General features: G+C 36.6%; 2 protein-coding genes across 8 annotated transcripts in view; one reads left to right on the top strand and one right to left on the bottom strand.

The window, feature by feature from the left end:
• METTL21A (methyltransferase like 21A) overlaps positions 1 to 14,890 on the top strand; it is a 45,331-nt gene extending 30,441 nt beyond the window's left edge. The window contains exon 4 of one of the 2 annotated variants that reach the window (XM_030802425.1): positions 14,072 to 14,890. In XM_030802425.1, the coding sequence (XP_030658285.1) occupies positions 14,072 to 14,085 (14 nt within the window). In that variant the 3' untranslated portion in view covers positions 14,086 to 14,890. The remainder of the gene's footprint in view (positions 1 to 14,071) is intronic. The other variant, XM_030802424.1, reaches the window with a different exon arrangement.
• The window catches only part of CREB1 (cAMP responsive element binding protein 1), a 74,898-nt gene that overhangs the window by 7,412 nt on the left and 44,311 nt on the right, over positions 1 to 23,175 (bottom strand). For 4 of the 6 annotated variants that reach the window (XM_003253996.4, XM_003253995.4, XM_030802419.1 and 1 more), the window contains 2 exons: positions 20,784 to 20,966; positions 18,590 to 18,740 (listed from right to left, as the gene is read on the bottom strand). In XM_003253996.4, the coding sequence (XP_003254044.1) occupies positions 18,590 to 18,740; positions 20,784 to 20,966 (334 nt within the window). Of the gene's footprint in view, positions 1 to 15,668; positions 16,722 to 18,185; positions 18,741 to 20,783; positions 20,967 to 23,175 lie in introns of those variants that run through there. The other 2 variants (XM_030802421.1, XM_030802420.1) reach the window with 2 other exon arrangements.

Below are 23,175 nucleotides of genomic sequence, written 5' to 3'. Positions count from 1 at the left end.
GCAGAGGTAACAAAAGCAAAAATAGACAAATAGGACTATATCAAACTAAAAAACTTCTGCACATCAAAAGACACAATAAATAGTGAAAAGGCAACCTACAGAATGAGAATATCTGCAAATCATATATCTGCTGAGGGGTTAAGATCTAGAATAGGCAAGGTATATGGCTCACGCCTATAATCCCAGCACTTTGGGAGGCTGAAGTGGGAGAATCTCTTGAACCCATGTGTTCAAGAACAGCCTGGGCAATATATTAAGACCCTGTCTCTAAAAAAATTTTTTTTTAAATGTAGCCAAGTGTGGTGGCACATGCCTGTAGTCCTAGCTGCTCAGGAAGCTGAGGTGGGAGGACTGCTTAAGCCCAGGAGGTCTTAGGTTGCAGTAAGCCATGATCCTGCCACCTGCATTCCAACCTGGCTGACAAACCAAGACCCTGTCTCAATTAAAAATTAGTTAGGTGGTGTGTGCCTGTAGTCTCAGCTACTCAGGAAGCTGAGGTTGGAGGCTGGGAGGTCGAGGCTGCAGTGAGCCATGATCATGCCACTATACCACAGCTTGGGAGACAGCAAGATGCTGTCTCAAAAGAAAGGGAAAAAAAAAAATCTAGAATATATAAAGAACTTTTGAACTTAACAGCAAAATAACCCAATGTAAAATATGAGCATAGGGACTTGAACAGAGATTTCTCCAGAGATATATAAATGGCCTATAAAAAGATGCTCAATATAGGCCGGGCGCGGTGGCTCATGCCTGTAATCCCAGCACTTTGGGAGGCCGAGGTGGGTGGACACGAGGTCAGGAGTTTGAGACCAGCCTGGCCAACATGGTGAAACCCCATCTCTACTAAAAATACAAAAATTAGCCAGGTATGGTGGCGGGTGCCTGTAGTCCCAGCTACTCAGGAGGCTGAGGCAGGAGAATCGCTTAAGCCCAGGAGGCAGAGGTTGCAGTAAGCCGAGATCGCACCACGGCACCCTAGCCTGGGCAACAGAGCGAGACTCCATCTCAGAAAAAAGATGCTCAACATCACTAATCATTAGGGAAATGCAAATCAAAACCACTAGATCTCACCTCACAACCATTAGGATGGCTACTATCAAAAACCACCACCAGCAGAAAATACCAGTTGTTGATGAGGATGTGAGGAAGCTGGAACTCTTGTGTACTGTTGGTAGGAATTTGTAAAATGGTGCAGCTGCTATGGAAAATGGAATGGAGGTTCCTCAAAAAATTAAGAACAAAATTTACCATATGATTCGGCAATCCCACTTTTTGCTACAGATCCAAAAGAACTGAAAACAGGGTATCAAAGAGATATCTGAACACTCATGTTCATTGCAGCATTATTCACAATAGCCAAGATGTGGAAGCAGCCCAAATGTCCATCAGCAGATGAGTGGTAAGCAAAATGTGGTATATATACAATGTAATATTAATATTATTCAGCCTTAGGAAGGCCTTCTGCATGCTAAAAAGTAGATGAACCTTGAGGGCATTATGCTGACACAAGCTAGTCTCAAAAAGACAAATATTGTGTAATTTCTCTTATGAGGCATCTAAAGTCAATCAAATTCATAGAAACAGGACTTAGATTAGTGGCTGGCAGGGGCTGGGCGAACGAGGAAATGGGGAGTTGTTGTTTACCTGGTATATAGTGTCAGTTTTGCAAGATGAACAAGTTCTGGAAATCTACTGCACCACAATGTGAATGTACTTAACATGACTGAACTGTATACTTAAAACTGATTAAGATGGTAAATTTTGTTATATTTTTTACCACAATTAAAAATAAAATTATTTAAAAAAATCTAACACAGATTAAAAATAATTAAAAATTATTCTTTAGCAAGCTGCTCAATATAAACCAGTAAATTCTTTTTTTAGCTCTGTGTGGTCAAGGAACACAATCTTATTACTTAACCTTAATTTCCTGACTGTAAAAAAGACATGGTAATATTTTCTACCTCAAAAGGTTTGTGAGGGCTGGTACCGTGGCTCACTCCTGTAATCCCAGCTCCCAGCGCTTGGGAGGCTGAGGCAGGCAGATCACTTGAGGCCAGGAGTTTGAGACTAGCCTGGCCAACATGGCGAAACCCTGTCTCTACTAAAAATACAAAAATTAGCTGGGGATGGTGGCAGGTGCCTGTAATCCCAGCTACTTGGGAGGCTGAGGTAGGAAAATCGCCTGAATCCAGGAGACAGAGGTTGCAGTGAGCCAAGATAGCGCCACTGCACTCCAGCCTGGGTGACAGGCATTTCAGTCTCAAAAAACAAACAAACAAAAAAAACAGTTTGTGAGGATCCAATGAGTTAATATATGTAAAGCACACAATATAGTGCCTAGCATGTTGAAGATGTGTTAGCTATTACTATTTTTAGGCAACTCCAAATGGCAGTATACTGTAATTCCATTGATGTCTTCATCCTCATGTAACTATCAATTCAGAAAAAAAAGTAGCATTTGCTTCTATTTTTCATTTTTGAGATGGGGTCTTGCTCTGCTGCCCAGGCTGGAGTGCAGTGGCACAATGAGCGCTCACTGCAGCCTTGACCTCCCAGGCTCAAATGATCTTCCTGCCTCAACCTCCCAAGTAGCTGGGACCATAGGCATGCACCACCATGCCCAGCTAGTTTATTTTTTTTTTGTAGAGACAGTGTCTTGCTATGTTTTCCAAACAGGTCTTGAATTCCTGGGCTCAAGCTATCCTCCTGCCTCAGCTTCCCAAAGTGCTGGGATTACAGGCATGAGCCACCACACCTGGCCTTGATAGAAATTTTAAGTAAGTATGACTAATATGCCAAAGTATGACTAATATGCTAAAGGCTCTAATAGGAATGGTGGATAACATGTAAGATCAGATGGGTTATTTCAGCAGTGGCATGGAAATTATGAAAAGGAATCAAATGGAAACAGAGATGAAGAATGTGTTTGATGGTCTCATAAGTAAAACTGACACAGCTGAGGAAAGAATCAGTGAACCTGAAGACAGAACAACAAAAAGCTGTGTGACAGTCTCCAACATCCTAACATATTTATAACTGTAATCTCAGAAGAAGAGGGAGGACAGGACAGAAAAATATTTGAAGAAAGTGTATCTGAGAATTTTCTTCTTTTTTTTTTTTTTTGAGATGGAGTCTTGCTCTGTCACCAGGCTGGAGTACAGTGGTGCGATCTCGACTTACTGCAACCCTCCGCCTCCCAGGGTCAAGCAATTCCCTTGCCTGAGCCTCAGCTGGGACTACAGGCATGCGCCACCATGCCTGGCTAATTTTTTGTATTTTACTAGAGACGGGGTTTCACCATGTTGGCCAGGATGTTCTCGATCTCCTGACCTCGTGATCCGCCCGCCTTGGTCTCCCAAAGTGCTGGGATTACAGGTGTGAGCCACTGCACCCAGTTGAGAATTTTCTAAAATTAATGACAGGCACCAAGCCACAAATACAAGAACAGTAAGATAAATACGGTGGGGAAGGGGGAGGAAGGAGGGAAGGGAGGGAAAATCCCTAGCCATATTATATTTGAATTTCTGAAAATCAGAGGCAGAGGAAGAAAAGGAGCATTATACACACACAGATTTCTTGTCAGAAACCATTTAAATCATAAGAAAAAAAGTAACATCTTTTTTTATTTTTTGAGATGGAGTCTTGCTCTGTTGCCAGGCTGGAGTGCAGTGGCGTGATCGGGGCTACTGCAACCTCTGCCTCCCGGGTTTAAGCGATTTTCCTGCCTCAGCCTCCCGAGTAGCTGGGACTACAGGTGTGTGCCACCATGCCCAGCTCATTTTTTGTATTTTTAGTAGAGACAGCGTTTCACCATGTTGGCCAGGATGATCTCAAACTCCAGACCTCGTGATCCTCCCACCTCGGCCTTAAGTGACATCTTTAAAGTCCATCACTTCAAAGAAAAAAATGATAAACCCAGAATTCTATACCCAGCAAAAATATCTTTCAAATATGGTGATGAAATAAACTTTTTCAAACAAAACTAGAGGGAATTCATTGCCAGAAGATCTATTTTCTAAGAAATGTAAAAAAGAGTTTTTGAGGCAGAAATATAATAGATTAAAACATGGATTTATATAAGGAAATGAAGACAATTGAAAATTAAATTAATGTAAAATTAAAAATTTCTACTTGTGCCATAGTTTGCCAATCCCTGATCTAAACCATTTAAAAGACATGTAGCTCAGTAAAAAAGCAGGACTTAAGTATATACCATCTACAAAAATCCCACTTCAAATATAAACAGAGACGAAAAAGGATGGAGAAGGATATATTATACAAATACTAATCAAAAGGAGGCTGGGAATGGTGGTTCATGCTTGTAATCCCAGCACTTTGGGAGGCTGAGGTGGGCGGATAACTTGAGGTCAGGAGTTTGGGACCAGCCTGGCCAACATGGCGAAACCCCGTCTCTACTAAAAATACAAAAATTAGCTGGGTGTGGTGGCACACACCTGTAATCCCAGCTATTTGGGAAGCTGAGGCACAAGAATCACTTGAACCTGGGAGGTGGAGGTTGCAGTGAGCCGAGATTGTGCCATTGCCATTGCACTCCAGCCTGGGCAACGGAGCAAGATTCTGTCTCAACAAACAAACCAAACCAATTGGGGTAGTTTTATTAGTATCAGACAAAGCAGACTTCTGAAGAAGGAATATTGTCAGGGATAAAGAAAGACATTATATAATAATAAAGAGGTCTATCCTCTAAGAAGACATAATTCTAAATGGAAGATGTAATTCTCATGTATGAGGCAAAAGCTAATAGAACTGAAAGGAGAAATGAACAAAGGGATGAATGCCTTAATACACTCTCCTGTCAGTGATGATAGACTAAGTAGAGTCTCAGAGATGACAGAATAAGTAGAAAATTAAAAATGATATAAGTACACCTGAATGACATAATCAACTACACCTATTTGACATTGATATGATACTTGATAATTTAACAGAATAAAAATAATACAAAGTATGTTCTTGGGCCATAAAACACCTGGGAAGATCCTCAATTATTTGGAAATTGAATATTAAACATTTCTAAGTCTATAGGTCAAAAAAGAAGTCTCAAAGGAAATAAAAAAAATTTTAAGCTGAATGCAAATAAAAATGACAACCCAAAATTTGTGGGACGCAGCTAAACCAATGCTAAAATGGAAATTTACAGCCTTAAATACTTATGTTAGAAAAAAAGGGCTTAAATCAATTATTTATATCAAGGGTTGCCAAACTTTGCTTCCCTGCTTGTTTTTGTAAATAAAGTTTACTGGAACACAGTCAATATTATCCATCGCTGCTTTGGTATTACAACGGCAGAGTTGAGTAGTTGTGAAAAATCACTTGGTCTGCAAAGCCTGAAATATTTACTATCTGGCCCTTTACAAAAGATTTGCCAAACTGATCCAACTATTATCTTAAGAAACTAGATACCTGCAGATGTTTTCTTAGAAACTGAAATAAGACAAAGGTATATATTAATAGGAAAAAATTTACAGTTAATGAAAAAAGAAACTAGAAAGAGAACAACTAAAAAAACCAAAGCAAGCAGGAGAAAATAATAAAGATCAGAGTACAAATCAATACAATTCTAAGCAGAAAACTAATGCAACTAAGAATTTTGGTTGCTTAAAAACAATCAACAAAATTGATAAACCTTTAGCCAGACTAAAAAAAAGGAGGGTGGCTGGGGTAGGGGTGGTGAATAGAGAGAGAGAGGAAAGACAAAAATTATCAATATTAGGAATGAAGGGCGGGGGACATCCCTACTGACATCCCAAACAGTAAAAGAATAATAAACTAACACTATAAACAACTCTACGGTCATGAATTCGATAACTTTGAAGAAATGGACCAATGTCTTAAAAACACAAACTTCCAAAACTCACTGAAGAAGAAATAGTCTGAATGATCCCGTATTAAAAGAAACAAACAAACAAAAAAACTTCTCAAAATAGAAAACTCCAGGCCTATGTGGGTTCACTGGCAAATTCTACCAACCATATAAGGCTTAAATGATACAAATATTACATTCTCTTCCAGAAAAAGAGAAGGCAAGGGAAGACTTCCACCTCATTTATAAGGTCAGCATTACCCTAATAACAAACTAATGACAAAGAAACTAAAATCCCATATTAGCCATAAACGTAGACATAAAAATCCTCAACAAAATATTAGCAAATTGAATCCAGCAATGTATAAATGATACTTCATGACCAATTGGGGGTTCATCCCAGGAATGCATGCGTATCTCAAAATTGGAATATGAATGTAATTCACTCTAATAACAGACTAAATAAGAGAAACAATACAATCGCCCCAGTAGATTCCGGAAAAGCATTTGACAAGATTAAACAACAATTTATGATGAAAACTCTCAGAAACTAAAAATCAAAGAGAGTTTTTTAAACAATGTAATAAAGAGCTTTTTACAGAGACCCTACAGCTATTACATTACTTAAGGTCCCCCAAAGGTGTCCATGTACTAATCTCTGCAGTCTGTGAGTATGTTACCTTATATGGCAAAGGGGAATTAGGTTGCAGATGGAATTAAGGTTGTTAATTAGCTGACCTTAAAATAGGAAAATTATCTTGGGTTACCTGGGTGGGCCCAGTTAAACCACAAGCATTCTTTAAAGTAGAAGAGGAAAGCAGAAGAAAATGTGACTGCAGAAGGGGAACAGAGATACACTATGTTGAAGATGGAGAAAGGGGGCCACGAGGCAAAAAATGTGGGTGGCCTCTAGAAGCTAGAAAGGGCAAAGAAACACACTTTCACCTAGAACCTCCAGGAAGCAATGCAGTCCTGCTGACACCTTCATTTTAGCCCAGTGAGACCCAATGAAGGCCTCTGATCTTATAGAACTAGAAGACAATACATTTGTGTTGTTTAAGCCACTAAGTTTGTGGCAGTTTGTGACATGCAGCAATAGAAAACTAATATACCCCCTAAAATCAAGAATAGGGCAAAGATGTCCTCTCTCACCACTCCTATTCAACATGATAGCACAAGTCCTAAACATTGCAATAAGGAAAAAAAATTAAAAGGCATGTAGATTAGAAAGAAATAATTAAAACTGTCCATATTTGTAGGTGACATGATTATTTGTGTAGAGAATCCCAAAGAATCTACACCCCCCTGACAAATCTCGTAGAACTAATAAGTAAATTTAGAATGGTCATAGGATAAAAGGTAAATATACAGAAGCCAATTTTATTTCCATATATCAGCAATGAACAATTGAATATACCATTTCAAATAGCACATGTACCCCCATCTCCCCCCAAAAAAACCCAGAAAACAGTTCATACTTGGGTATAAATCAAGTAAGATATGTACAGGATCTATATGCTGAAAAATAAATTAAGATTATATTGTGTTCATGGAACCAAAAACTAAGTATTGCTAAGATGTGACTTCTTCACAATTTGATCTATAGACACAACACAATCCTAACCAAAATTCTAGCACACTTTCCGCAGACATCAACAAGCAGATTATAAAATATACATTAAAGTGCAAAGGAACCAGAATAGCCAAACAAATTTAAGAACAAAGTTGGAGGACTCACATTAGCAAATTCAAGACTTATTATACAGAACTCAAGGCAACATGGTATTGGCTAAAGGACAGACACGAAGATCAATGGAAACAGACCCACACAAATATGGTCAATTATTTTTGAAAAAGAGAGCAAGGGCAATTCAATAGAGAAAGAATAGTCTTTTCAACAAATGGTCTGGAACAAATGGATGTTCCTATAGAAAAAAATGGATCTCGACACATCCTCACACCTTATATAAAAGTAAACTCAGGAGGGAATTACAGATCTAAATATAAAACTCTAACATAAAACGTAACACTTTTAGAGGAAAACAAAGAAGTCTGTGTGATAATGACTTAGGCAAAGAATTCTTTTTTCCCTTTTTAGTTGACATAAAATTGTAGATATTTATGAGATACAGTAATACTCTGATATGTGTATACAGTATGTAACGATCAAATTATGGTAACTAGCATATCCATCACCTCAAACTTATCATTTTATTGGGTTGTGAACATTCAAAATCCTCACTTCTAGCTTTGTGAAAAAACACAAAAAGTTGTATTTAACCATATTCACCCTACGGTGCTACAGAACACCAGAACTCATTCTACCAACTTAGATGTAAGTTTGTGTCCATTAACCAACTTCTCCCCATATTCCCTGTCTCACCTTCCCTTCCCAGGCTCTAATACCCACAATTTTACTCTCTACTTCCATGAGCTCAAAAAATTTTAGCTCCCACACGAGTGAGAACATGTGGTATTTATCTTTCCATGTTTGAGTTATTTTGCATAACCCATAATGTCCCCCAAGTTCATCCACATGGCCACAAATGATGAATTTTCATTCTTTTTAGTGGCTTGACAGTATGCCACTGTGTATATATACTGCAATTTTCTTTATCCGTTCATATGTTGATGGATATTTAGGTTGATTCCCTATCTTAGCTACTGTGAAGTGATGCAATACTGGTTTCCTTTCTTTTGCATAAATACCCAGTAGTAGGATTGCTGGATCATATAGTGGTTCTTTTATTTTTTGTGTGTTTTTTTTTTCTTTTTTCTTTGAGATGGAGTCTCGTTCCATCATCCAGGCTGGAGTGCAGTGGCGCGATCTCGGCTCACTGCAAGCTCCACCTCCCAGGTTCACGCCATTCTCCTGCCTCAGCCTCCCGAGTAGCTGGGACTACAGGCACCCGCAACCATGCCTGGCTAAATTTTTGGATTTTTAGTAAAGATGGGGTTTCACCGTGTTAGCCAGGATGGTCTCAATCTCCTGACCTCGTGATCCACCCGCCTTGACCTCCCGAAGTGCTGGGATTACAGGTGTGAGCCACCACGCCTGGCCCTTTTAGTTTTTTTGAGAAACCTCCACCCTGTTTTCCGTAATGGCTGCATTAATGTACATTCTCATCAACATTGAGAAAATTCTAACACAAAGAATTAGAAAGAGTTCACCTGTCTCTGCATCATCAGTGTTTGTTACTTCTTGTCTTTTTGATAATAACCATTCTATCTAATGATATTTCATTGTGGTTTTAATCTGACAATTAGTAATTGTTGAGCTTTTCAAATATATTTCTTGGCCATTTGTATGTCTTCTTTTGAGAAATGTCTATTCAGACCTTTTGTCCACTTTTTAGTAGGATTTTTTGTTTGTTTGTTTTCCTGTTTGGTTGAGTTCCTTATATATCCTGGTTATTAGTCCCTTGTCAGATCAACAGTTTGTAAATATTCCTCCCATTCTGCAGGTTGTCTCTTCACTCTGTTGTTTCCTTTGCTGTTCAGAAGCTTTTTAGTTTAATATTTGCACTTCATTATTTTTCTTTTTGTTGCTTGTGCTTTTGGAGTCTTAGCCATGAAGTTTTTGCCTAGTCTAATGTCAGGAAGCATTTCCCCCATGTTTTTAGTAGTCTTAAGAGTTTGGGGTCTTATGTTTAAGTATTTAATCTACTTGGAGTGGATTTTTGGGTATGGTGATAGGTATCTAGTTTCATGCTCTGCACACAGATATCCAGGTTCCCCAATACCACTGATTGAAGAGAGTGTCCTTTCCCCATTGTATGTTCTTGGCACATTTGCTGTAAATAAGTAGATTTATTCTGGGTTCTTTATTCTGTTCCACTGGTCTATGTGTTTTTATATCAATACTATGTTTTGGTTACTACAGCTTTGTAGTATATTTTGAAGTCAGGTAGTGTGATAGCTTCCATGTTGTTCTTTTAGTTCAGGAATGCTTTGGCTATTTGGGCTGTTTTTGGTTCCATAAGAATTTTTTCTTTCTCTTTGACTTTTGAGTTTGAAAATAATGTGTCTTCGAAAGACCTTTTTGGATAAACTGTTTTAGTACATATGAGCTTCCTGTATCTGGATGTATATCTCTCTCTCAAGACATAGGAGGTCTTCAGTGATTATTTTGTTACATAGGTTCTCTATGCCTTTTCCTATCTTTTCTCCTTGTGGCACTCCCAAAATTGAAATATTTGTTTGCTTTATGATGTCCTATGTAGGCTTTCTTCATCCTTTTTAGTGTGTGTTTGACTGGGTTATTTTAAAAGACCTATCTTAAAGTCCAGAAATTCTTTCTTCTGCTTGAAGGGTTTTTAAGCAGAAATTCTTTCTGCTCGACTGTTTTTTATTAAATTCTTCAGTTCCAGAATTTGTTTCTTAAAATATTTACCTCTTTAATTTCTCATTCAGATCATGAATTGTTTTCCTGATTTATTTGTATTGTCTATCTGTGTTCTGTTGTTTCTTGCTGAGTTTTCTTAAGATCATTATTTTCAATTCCTTTTCAGGCATTTTATTGATTACCTGTTCTTTGAGATCTGTTAGTGGAAAATTATTGTGTTCCTTTGGAGGTATCATGTTTCCTTAGTATTTTATGTTTCTTGTGTCCTTATCTTGTTATCTGTGCAACTGCTGCTTTATCCAATTTTATGGACTGGCTTTTGTAGAGAGAGACTTTTACTGTAGATGTAGCTGTAGTGTTAGCTGGATAGGGTGCTCTGGATTTGATTCTAGGTGGGTTCAGATGTGTTGTCTCTGTATGATTTCTTTTATTGTCATCAATGGTGGTATTTATGATTCTCTCATGGCATCTATGATTTCTTCAGTGGCTTAGGCTTCGGTTGTCAGTGGAGGCTGTGATAAAGCTTTGCTGAGGATGGGGACATCAGGTTGGCTGGTATGTGGACACAAAGGCCTTTACGGTGGCAGCAGGCCGGGCAGGCCTATCTGCAGGCCTCTGGGTGGCACATGTGATAGTGAGAGCAAGCTGGTCTTCATGATTCCAGACAGTGGGTGCTGGTGGGCAGGACAAACCAATCCTCAGGCACCCCAGATGATGCGTGTGGACACCAATGGGCCTGTCCATAGGCTCCTAGACGTGTGTAAGTGGGCTGGGCCTATCCAGGCAGAAAATTCATAAATACAATACCACAAACATGATGTACAAAAGGACAAAACTGATAAAATGGGCCTCATCAAAATGGCAACCTTTTGCTCTGCAAAAGATAGATAATGTTAAGAAAATTAGGCCGGGTGCGGTGGCTCACGCTTGTAATCCCAGCACTTTGGGAGGCCGAGGCGGGCGGATCACGAGGTCAGGAGATTGAGACTACGGTGAAACCCCATCTCTACTAAAAATACAAAAAATTAGCCGGGCGTGGTGGCGGGCGCCTGTAGTCCCAGCTACTCAGAGAGGCTGAGGCAGGAGAATGGCGTGAACCCGGGAGGCGGAGCTTGCAGTGAGCCGAGATTGCGCCACTGCACTCCAGCCTGGGTGACAGAGCAAGACTCCGTCTCAAAAAAAAAAAAAAAAAAAAAAAAAAAAAAGAAAATTAAAGAAAAAGCTGCAGACTGAAAGAAAATACTTGTTCTGACAAAGGATTTGGAAAAAAGGTCACTGAAAACAAAAGAAAACAAATAATAGAAATGAGTAAAAGATCTAAATAGACGTTTCATCAAAGAAAACATATAGATAGCAAATCACATAAAAGTCACTAGTGAGGGTTGGGCACAGTAGCTCACACCTGTAATCCCAGCACTTTGGGAGGCCGAGGCAGGTGGATCATCTGAGGTCAGGAGTTCAAAACCAGCCTGGCCAACATGGCGAAATCCTGTCTCTACTAAAAATACAAAAAATTAGTCAGACATGGTGGCAGATGCCTGTAATCCTGACTACCCAGGGAGGCTGAGGCATGAGAATCTCTTGAACCCAGGAGGCAGAGGTTGCAGTGAGCCGAGATGGTGCCACTGCACTCCAGCCTGGGTGACAGAGGCAGACTCCGTTTCAAAAAAAAAAAAAAAGTCACTAGTGAAGTGCAAGTTAAAACCATAAGATATCCATTATACAAGTTCTAGAGCTGGGGGACAAATAATAAACCTGACAATGTCAAGTTTTGGCAAGGATACAAAGCAACTGAACTCTCATACATTCCTGGTGGGAATACAAAATGGTACAGCCATTTTGGAAAACAAATGGACAGTTTATTTAAAAAGTTAAATATACACTTAGTTACATTTCGTGCAACCAGCCTACTCCTAGATATTTACTCATGTTAATGGAAAGTTCATATAAAAACCTTTATGTGTTGACAGTAACTTTATTTCTCTAAAACTGGAAATAACTGGGATGAAATTCAAAGTGAATAAACAAAGCACAGTACATCTATAAAATGGAATTATCTGGGATAAGTCCCAACTACTGATTCATGCAACAAAATCAATAAATCTTAAATGCATTTTGCTAGATGAAGGAACCAGATCTAAAAGGCTACAAATTATAATTTAAGATTCCATTTGCAAGAGATTATGGAATAGACAAAACTATAAGGGTGGAAAACAGTTCATTGGTTTTCAGGGCGTGGGGGAAGCTGACTTCAAAGGGATATAAGAGAATACTTAGTATTATATAACTGTTAGTTAACTAGTATAATTGTTCCATATGGCATTGTGGTGACAGATACATGACACTGCATCTATCAAAACCCATAAAACTATACAGCACAAAGAGTGAACTTATGTATATGCAAATTTAAGGATAAAAACTTAGGGATGTCAGAAAATCCCAGACTGAAGACTGTGACAAATCTAACTGTACTACAATCATATGATATAACCTCATTGAAAGGGGTGGAGAAAAAAGGAGCAGAGTGAAGTAACTTTAGAAAACAGCACTTTCGCTAAATACTATTAGGCCAAAAACAAAAAGAAGTGTATATAAATACTGCACTGTCACTGGTAAACTTGTTTCTCACAATGGTACATATTATCAATTCTTACAAGTTTTCTGTATGTATAGTAGATTTAAACAAACATATAAGCCAAGTTTCTTTCGGAGAAAGAAGTTACAAATAGGCAAAGAGAAGTCTAAAATGAGCCATGTGGTTAAAGCTTAGAGTCAGATATGTTAGTGTGTATTCCTATTTAAGTATGTAGTTGTCCCTCAGTATCTTGGGGGATTGGTCCCAGGAACTCTCATGAGTATCAAAATCCACAGATGCTCAAGTCCCTTACATAAAATGGCATTATATTTGCATATAACGTATATGCATCCCCCTATATACTTAAAATCATCTCTAGATTACTTATATTTAATACAATGTAAATACTATGTAAACAGCTGTTATACTAGATTACTTTTTTATTTGTATTATTTTAAAAATTGTTATATTGTTACTTTTTTTTCTTGAATGTGGACTATGGAAAACAGAGCCAACTATATATAAAGATACAGAAATAAGAATGTGTGCATATATGAAGGTGTGTGTGTGTGTGTATATACATTTTTTTTTTTTTTTGAGGCAGAGTCTTACTCTGTCACTCAGGCTGGAGTAGTGGTGCCATCTCAGCTCACTGCAACCTCCACCTCCCAGGTTCATGCAATTCTTCTGCCTCAGCCTCCTGAGTAGCTGGGATTACAGGCGTGCACCACCACCTTGGCTAAATTTTCTCTTTTTAGTAGAGACAGGAACCATATTGGCCACCATTTTCTAATAAAGGAACTAGAGAGCATTGGAAAAATGGCTCATTCCAAGGCTAGGGAAGGGAAAACACAAGATGAGAACCTGGACAATCTTGTAGTCTCAGAAAGTAAAGATGTGCTTAAAAAGAAAAAAATGGGGCATGTCAAAAGGACACAGAAGACACTTATAAAAGATCCCAGTGGCCAAAGCTAGAACAATATGAACAACATAATAAATAACAATAGCATTGGATTATAACTCCCAAAATATGTGTTTGTATTGATAAAATAAATAATGTGGAGCAGAAACAAATCTTGTTTATAGAATTCAGTTGTTAAGTTGTTAAATATATAGAAGGGATGGAGATATACAAAATTCCCCTTAGAATAGCAAATAGTAATAATTACTGTAGACAAGATTAACTGATGAATTCTAAAACTGGTGGGCAACACTTTGAAAAGAATATATCTGCACAGCCTCCAAGTATTTCTTCTAAAATACACCTAATTACTGTGGTGGTTTTAACATATGACCACAAATTCTTTCATATACTCCCTTTTAGGAGGTGGAATTTAATTCTCCTCCCCTTGAATATGGGCTGGACAAAGAGAAAAATGGTAGCTCAACAGTGGAGACACCTGGACAGCACTTTAACCAAGTAATCAAAGTTAACATCGCCAGTTATGTATGTGCTCCCAGATGTGATGTTATGAGAAGGGCACACTATACCTCTGTGGAATTCCTCCCCAAAACCTATTATCTCAATCTATCCATAGAAGACACTGGACAAATACAAACTGAGGGATATTCTAAAAGAAAACAGATCACTACTCTTCAAAAGTGACAAGGCCATCAAAGACAAGGAAACAGAAACTTTCACAGACTGAAGGAGACTATAATTAAATGCAATATGGTACCCAAACTGGATTATGTAAGTAAAAAAACTGGGGAAATAAAATGTATAATTCAGTTAATGGTATTATACCAATGTACTTTTATTTTTGATAAATGTACCCTGGTTATGTAATATACTAAGATTAGAGAAAGCTGGATGAAGGGTATCTGGAACTCTGTAGTACTATTTTTACAACTCCTTTTTAAGTTTAAAATTACTTAAAAATACATTAAAAATGTATATTTACCTTTGTACTGGTTTGAGTAAAAAAACTGACTTTAGAATGTTAACATTTTAGATGGTGAAATTAGAAGTAATTAAATTTTTAGGTAATGTTTCTTAATTTACTTATAATGAACATGTTTTACTTGTGTAATAATAATAAATTTAAAAAAACTGATAGTAATGTACATACTCTTTGGTAACCTGCTTTTGTCTGAGAACATCTTCCCATCTTAATAAAAATACATCTTTATTTACTCTTAATGGCTAGTTGTATATAGTTGAATGGATATATTTTAATTCATATCAAATACACTTTAATTTTTTTAGAATTTTTCAAATTTTTTACCCTATCCATTTTCTAAGAATCTGCCTATTTATATCCCTCAACTCATTAGTCTTCTGACATTATTTGTTAAAATGTTTGCTACTTTATCTTTTACTTTGCTAAATAGGGGGTTTACAGTTTTATATGGTCAAATCCATTTAACCTTTTCCTTAGTTACTTCTGCCTTTAGGGAATCTGCTTTTAAAATCCTCCTACAATGTAAAGTTACATAAAGGCAAAGGTGATAGATTGTATTACTTTTACAATTTTTCACTCTCCACTTCCTGTAGGAAGAGTTCATTCCCACTCCACTGACTTTGGGCTTGTCTTTGCCTGTGCTGTGGCTAACAGAGCACGAGTAGACGTAATGTTCACCAAAATCAAGCAAATGCTTTCAAAAGCATTGCCCTTTTCTCAAAGAGGTGCTGCTCTAGCCCAGGATCCTAGACCCAGATGGGCATATGAAGGAGAGCCACAGCAACTGACCTGCAGCTGCCAAAATGTAACAGAAGTGAGGAAGAAATTTTAAGACACTGAGATTCGTGGTTGTTACTGTAGCAACACAAATTAACAGAAGAGCTGTCTACACTTTCTTTTAGAATGTTTACCACTTACCTTCATCTTGAAATAAATGGCAATTTGGATAGTGATGAATTTTTTGGATTACAATCTTTTCCTATCAAACTTTAGTTTAAGATAGGCTGTGTTTGATGTGCATAAGGGAAATTCATCCTAGTAAGCATGCTTAGGAGGAGTGTGCTTCTCTTAACTTTTCCACTGAAATAGCCACACTAGAAGAGGAAACCAAATATGGAGATTCTGGGGGTGCAGCAAAACCACTGCTGGTATAAATTTCTTTTAAATCTCTTATTTTACCTTAAAAATAAAGTTTATTTCTGTCAAATATTTTAGCAAAATGAACATTCAAGGAAAGCACTCCATATTCACCTCCTAAGGCTACACATCCCTAGCATACTGCCATGTGCTCTGGTTTGAGAGGCACAGCAGAAGATGGCTGCATACTGGAATCAGTGAAGTAGCATGTTTACAATCTTTAGTGCCAGATATGGGTTCAAATTTCAGTTCTACTAATCTCATAAAGTGTGTGACCTTTGGCAAAATATTTGAATTTTCTGATATTTACTTTCTCCTCCTGTAAAGTGAGGATAAGCTTCTACCTCACTGTAGGTAGAATTAATAAAATAATATATACTGGAGCTTAATAAATAGCACTTGGCAGAAAGGTCAAAGCCAGAATATACAGAATTAGGATGTATCAGCATATAAAGTAATGCCTGAAATACATGGGTATGGATGAGGGTTCAAAGGAAAAATTCGAAAAGTAGTCAGAAAACCAGGTGAAGTAAGCCAAGGAAGAGTTCAGAGTAATGAGAAGTCAAAAGTGTCAAATACTCCATAGAGTTAAAATTAAATGAAATACTAGATTTGCCAAGTGGGAGGGAATTTGTACCTTTTTATAGACATATGAGCGGTATGCTAGTCATAGAAGCCAGAGTCCAGTGAATGGAGGCTGAAAAAGTAAAAGCAGCAGTAATCTGGTAAGGAAAGGGAAAAGGAACTATGGCAGAATCAATGGGAAGTTTCCTTTTTAAAGAGTAGCATAACTATATTTAAGCAAAGTAATGTTATGAAAGAGTCCATGGTAAGTCAAGTAGCTTCCCTGAAGATCTCAGGCAAGCAAAGCCTGGTAGAAACTGTAGTTATGTGTGCCCTGTTCCTAACTTGTTGGTGGCAGTGGTCATAAATCTGAAAGAAAAATAAATAGAAGAAAAAGGAAATTTGGTCTGCCAGTCAATGGGGGGAAACATTTTGTTCCACAGAGCCAAACTACATAAACATAAACAGACATAAACAGAAGTCCTTCTGTTGTTTTTTATAATCAAAAGGATTTATTTTCTGATTCTGCTCCTATGTTTGTTTAGAACTGTTTAGTAAGCAGTGTTGTCTTAAATATTACTATTCAGGCTTTGCTTGAGACTTCTTGATCAGACTTGCTTCTAATTTTAAGTTAAGGGTTTCCTTGTAAACATTTTTAAAAACTGAAAAGATTTTAATTTTTATTTACAGATTTTAATTTATATTTTAAAATATATTTGAATTATGAATGCAGCTTTTATGCTTCTCTTTAGTAAAACTTAAATACTCAAAATCATACATGGATGGGGCACAAATATAAGTCACTTGAGGGCTGGGCACCATGGCTCATGCCTATAATCCCAGCACTTTGGAAGGCTGAGGAGGGTGGATCACAAGGTCAAGAGTTTGAGACCAGCCTGGCCAAAACAGTGAAATCATGTCTCTACTAATACAAAAATTAGCCAGGCGTGGTGGTGGGTGCCTGTAATCCCAGCTACTCAGGAGGTTGAGGCAGGAGAATCGCTTGAACCCAGGAGGTGGAGGTTGCAGTGAGCTGAGATCGCACCATTGCACTCCTGCCTGGGCGACAGAGCAAGACTTCATCTCGGGAGAAAAAAAAAAGTCACTTGGCTTGTTTCCAACTCTTTTTCTAATATCCCAGAAAAATCTCTGCCATTTCTCAGGAGTTTAGATATAATTTACTAACATTGTGACAGCTAAGAATATTTTAGGAACAAAAAAGCTGATCTGGGCTGTAAGCGAAATTGCACACACACACAAACTCATTTCAACAGAGCACTACAGTTACAAAGTGCTTTCAAAGGAATTCTCTTACTTGACTTTTACAACAATACTTTGGGTGTGTGCTGGAATCCCATTTTACAAAACTGAGGTACAGAAGGTTAATACCTTCTCCCAAAATGGAGGGATAGGACTAGGACTTGGAAGCCCTGCTTCTTTCACTCTATCAGTGTTTGAAGTATCCTGGGATGAACAGTGAGATACTTTCACCAATTTCAAACTTTTTAAACCTTTACATAACCTTATTTTCATTTTCTTCTGTTTGTCTCAGTCACTTCTATATGAAAGTTCTAAACTAGTATTTAGTAACTTATTTTTATTGTTTTTGATGGAAAAATCATTTACAGCAATAGTTACTTTCTGAGAATTGCTTTACTAACATTTCACAGATTTTGAATGTAGTATTTTTTGAAGACTATATTTTAAGATTTTTGTCCGTAACATGGTATTCTTAGAATTAACATATTTTTGAAGAATCTTTAGGTGTTAAAATGTTATATTTTGAGTAAAGACATTATTCATTAAAACATGAACTGGCCACCATACATTTAATTTATATCAACTAAATTTAATATAGATAAAATTTGACACACAGTTAACATACATATATGAAACTCTTGATCTTCTTGAACAATACTATACATGAAAAGAAACCGTTTTTAAATAACCTGGCTAACTGGTTGGAGTGCAAACATAGGAAAGTTTGCATTAAATCTCCTGTGGGGAAACTACATGAAAGAAAACTACTCCATGATCAAAGATTGACCCATAATCATATAGCTATCTTTTAAGTTCAGCTTATCAAATAAAGAAAATTTAGCAAGATCCATTAATTCTGCTGGAAAAAAAAAATCCAATGCAAAGATCCTATTACCAGTAGATGTAAAGATACACATCCAGCAGAATGTGAAGACACACTTAACCCACAACAATCTAAGTAAATGCAGTATTTGTACCTGTTCTTCATTAGACGAACCTCTCTCTTTCGTGCTGCTTCTTCAGCAGGCTGTGTAGGAAGTGCTGGGGAGGATGCCATAACAACTCCAGGGGCAATAGTGCTAGTGGGTGCTGTGCGAATCTGGTATGTTTGTACATCTCCAGAGGCAGCTGAAAAAAACAGTGAGCATGGTGTAAGACAGAAACACTGCAACTTGATTTAATTATGCGTATCAATCATCAATCTAAGCATGTATTTTGGACTAAAAGGGAAACAAAAAAGAAAAGATGATTCTGGCTAAAGTGTTGAAAGAATCAGCACTCTTTGTGCCACTACTGAGAAATAATTCCCAATGTAATGTATTTATTACAGTAACCTATGTCCGCTGGATCTTATATTTTATTTTTCATTTGAATGCATTTCTATTCTGTTGTTAACATGCTTACCAACCTTAAGTCTAAAAGGTAAGTGGGGCACAGCTTGGATGATCTTCCTAGATATAGTCCTCAATGTCTTCCTTTGATATTGGTAAATTCATATTAAAAAATTTCAAGTAGACTCTTGCCACGACATAAAAACGACCATGATTTTTCATAAAATAGCAAAATGAAAAAGAAAATAAAGCATTATGGTCAACTATTATAAATTTTGAATTAAAACAAAACTAAAAGTATGAAAAAGTGTATCACTTGATGCCAATTGTATTATCTGAAAACATTGTTTTAATGTAAATGATAATGGCTAAATAAACTGAAGTTTTGTTTTTCTGATTCACCATTTGTAAAAACAAACACAATCACTATTTGTCAAACTGCTTCTAAAAACAGCGTAATAATATGCTCTCCTAAGAATATGGAACCTAATGTTACTTAAAAAAATTTGAAGATCTTTATAAAATTATTCATATTAATTATTAATATCAATTAAAATGTATGGTTTGAGTGGAAAAGATTTATATACTAAACATGTTACCATCTTCAAACTGACGTTCAGAATTCAAATTCACTGACATCCTGCTTTACAATTTTTGAGTACCTGCATGTAAAGTGAAAAGTTGTTTTACTCTCATCAATAAGCAAAATGGTATCTTTTTCAAATACTCGTTTAATAACAGAATATATTCTGTAAACATTAGGGCTCTTTAAATAAGTTATGACTCTCTCCAGTTGGTGTTTCAGGATTATTCAATTATCCATGGTGAAAGGATACAACTGTCATTACCTAACACAGGCAAAATGTATTATTATTTATAAAAATATTTTCAGAAACAAATTTATTATTATTTCCTCAATCAGCAAATTTCTAACCTGGCATTAACTATATTCTTGAAATATTCAAACGAATCCAAAGAAAAATGGTTAACTGCTATCCATAAAGATTCCTGAAATAAACAGAAAAAAAAATTAAACTTAAAAACAAAAAACAAAAAAGCAACTTCTATAATTTGTCAAGAATTTAACAACTACTTTTTCTCTAAAGAGCAGCAGATTTGCATATTGGTGTAAGATCTTGTGGAATATAATGTTTTCATTTGAAACAAAAACTGGGTCAAGTGCAGAGGTATCCCAACACTTTGGGAGCCCGAGAAAGGAGGACTGCTTGAGGCCCGGAGTTCAAGACTAGCCTGGGCGACACAGTGAGACTATGTCTCTAGAATAAAAAAATAATAATAACAAAAACTTATGATGTCAGAAGATTTAAATTTCTTTTGAGAAAAAAAAAAAAAAAGGCAGAGAAACAGAATCCTGAACTTCTGAAGACTGTTTTCAGAGATTCAGTGCAACTCTTATTTTACAGATGAAAACAAAACAAAAACAACAACAACAAAAAACAAAACACTTTTCTGAGGCTCAGAGAAGCTCTTTTACTCAAGGCCTCATAGCAGATCCATGCAGTTAGATATAGAATCCATCTTTTCTAACTCCTGATTTCCTGTCTTTCCTTCTAACCTATCCTGTTTCTTCTACCCCAAATAGTAAAGATGTTAAAGGCAGATGCAATATTTTTAAAACTGAAAATAGTTGTTTTTATGCCATGACATTTTGGTCCAATTGGAATAATGGAAGAGTTCATGGAAAATACTATCTATATTGAAGAAATGTTAACTACATTTGAATGGTGCTTTGCAATATGATACTTACTTGTTCTGTGAGTTTATAAAATTTTAGTATTTTGAAGAATTTACCACACCTGTGAATTCTGAATTCCCTTACCTTGAACAACAACTTGGTTGCTGGGCACTAAGATCTGCTGTCCATCAGTGGTCTGTGCATACTGTAGAATGGTAGTACCCGGCTGAGTGGCAGCTGCATTGGTCATGGTTAATGTTTGCAGGCCCTGTACCCCATCGGTACCATTGTTAGCCAGTTGTATTGCTCCTCCCTGGGTAATGGCAACTAAAAGCCAATGGATTTTATTGTTACAAGTTTAATACCATATAAGACTTTTAAAACATTAAATCCAATGTAGAATAATTTGTAAAATAATCTAGGAGAAGTTACAGCAAATAACATCACCAAGAAGGGTCTGATATATTCAAGTAACTTGCGCCTCAGGAAACCCATATTCAATTTCTACAATAGAAATGCACTCTATGAACTGCATTCTAATTTATAATAATAATGCCTGTTAAAAATTTTTTTAAGTGGAAAAATGTTAAATTCCTTCTGAAGTTATTTGGTTCTGAAGAGGTTCCACTCTGTGATCCTTTCTTTTCTTTTAGCATTAACTACATAATGTTATTAATACTTGTCTCACTAGTAAATAAATTTCTGGAGAGTAGGAATTTTCTTATATACTTTCATACACTTAGCACAGTGGCAGCCATGAAATAGGCAACCAATAAATGGTTGTTTTAACATATAACTAATAAAGCAGTTCATCAGTGCATTCTATTCCTTCTTATAGAAATTCTTTAATGGTATCTAATCCACTCAATGACACAACTGAAATATCCTATGTAACTTAATTATCAACAGTCTCTCATGGAATTTTAAAATCAGAGCTCACGATCATCATTTAGAAAAAAAATCTTTTACTGTCATTTCTAAATTATTTAATACATATCCAAGCATTCTCATATAGAACCCTTTGTTGTTTATGCCCTTATTAGCCACACCTGCCATTCATTTGTTAAACAATAAATCAGTCAACTTTTGCTCATACTAGTAGATATTCACTTTATGAAAAACTAAATCACCTTTATGCTACAGTACATAGAAAAATTTATTTTAAAAATTGGATTATTTATTTGGAAGAAGCATTTTTAGATAGGTGGCAATATCCTCTCTAGACAATTCTCCCTGTAGGGGTCAAGCTTTTCAGAAAGAGAAGGACCAAAAATCACAATATCACATATAAAACTGCAAAACTGATTTTAACTGAGTAAGAAAAAAGTAAACAGTGCAGGAAAGTCAACATGTCTGATTAAGCATGTTACTGTCCATTAGAAGGGAATTGGTTTGGGATCAGTTATCTACCAGCTATGGGAAATGATAACATCCTGAGCCATCTGTACATGGAAAATTGATTACTGCCCAATCAAGAAGTAAGAAGAGTTAATGGCTACAGTGTGATTAGTTCAGCAAAATGACACTTGTGAAAATTAAGATGCTGGCATATACACTGGATCTAGTTTAGCTCATCCCAGAGGTTTTACTTATCTTAGGCAGGGCGAAAAATGAGTAACAACTATTCTAAGATTAATTTTGCATGATTACTTGAAAGAATCAGAAGGTTAACAGAAACAAATCACAATTTCTCATTTAGAGTTAATGAGTGAATTCTACTGTATTTAACATACCACTTTCTTCTTGGCTACAGAGCAGTGAACTCAAGGTGGGAAGAAGAAAGCAAAAATAGTAAACCATATATGACAAGACTGGGTTGTAGTTTGAGTTTCATCACTGAACAGTTTTTTGTTTTAATTTTTTTCTTATGAGACAGGGTCTTGTTCTGTCTTCCAGGCTGGAGTGCAGTGGCAAGATCACAGCTCACTGTAGCCTCCAACTGGTAGGCTCAAGTGATCCTCCTGCCTCAGCCTCCCAAGTAGCTAGCACAGGACATTAGGCCCTACTAATTTTCTAAAAACATTTTTTTGTAGAGATAGGGTTTTGCTATGTTGCCCAGGCTGATCTTGAACTCCTGGCCTCAAGCAGTCCTCCCACTTTGGCCTCCCCCAGTGTTGGGATCACAGATGTGAGCCACTGTGCCCAGCCATCACTAAACTGTTATTTGATTGTTATCTCTTCTCTAAAAACAAAAGCATCTGGGTTCTAGCCACTAAGTACAATTGTTCTAAATATCAAATGAGGTCTTGTATAGGAAAATACTTTGGAAACTGAAGTCTAATCCTACTGAACACAGTTTTTCTCTATAATATTTATGTATACCCTTTATTATTCCAAAAAGATTTGAGACAGCTTTCAATAAAACACAATTCATTAAAACAAAAATAAAAAGACAGAAGTAACGGATATATCCTTAGTTATATAAAACAATTGTAGAAGAAAATCCAGACTAAGAAAAGAATACAATTAAATAGAAAGTTAGCTAAGAATCTGAGTGGCCGGAATAAAGAGGGAAACATCATGAGTCGTAGTTTTA

The sequence above is a fragment of the Nomascus leucogenys genome, chromosome 22a (genome assembly GCF_006542625.1).
Source record: "Nomascus leucogenys isolate Asia chromosome 22a, Asia_NLE_v1, whole genome shotgun sequence".
NCBI lineage: Eukaryota > Metazoa > Chordata > Mammalia > Primates > Hylobatidae > Nomascus > Nomascus leucogenys.
Note: the sequence above shows the minus strand (reverse complement) of the source record. Positions and strands in the feature narration are given on the sequence as shown.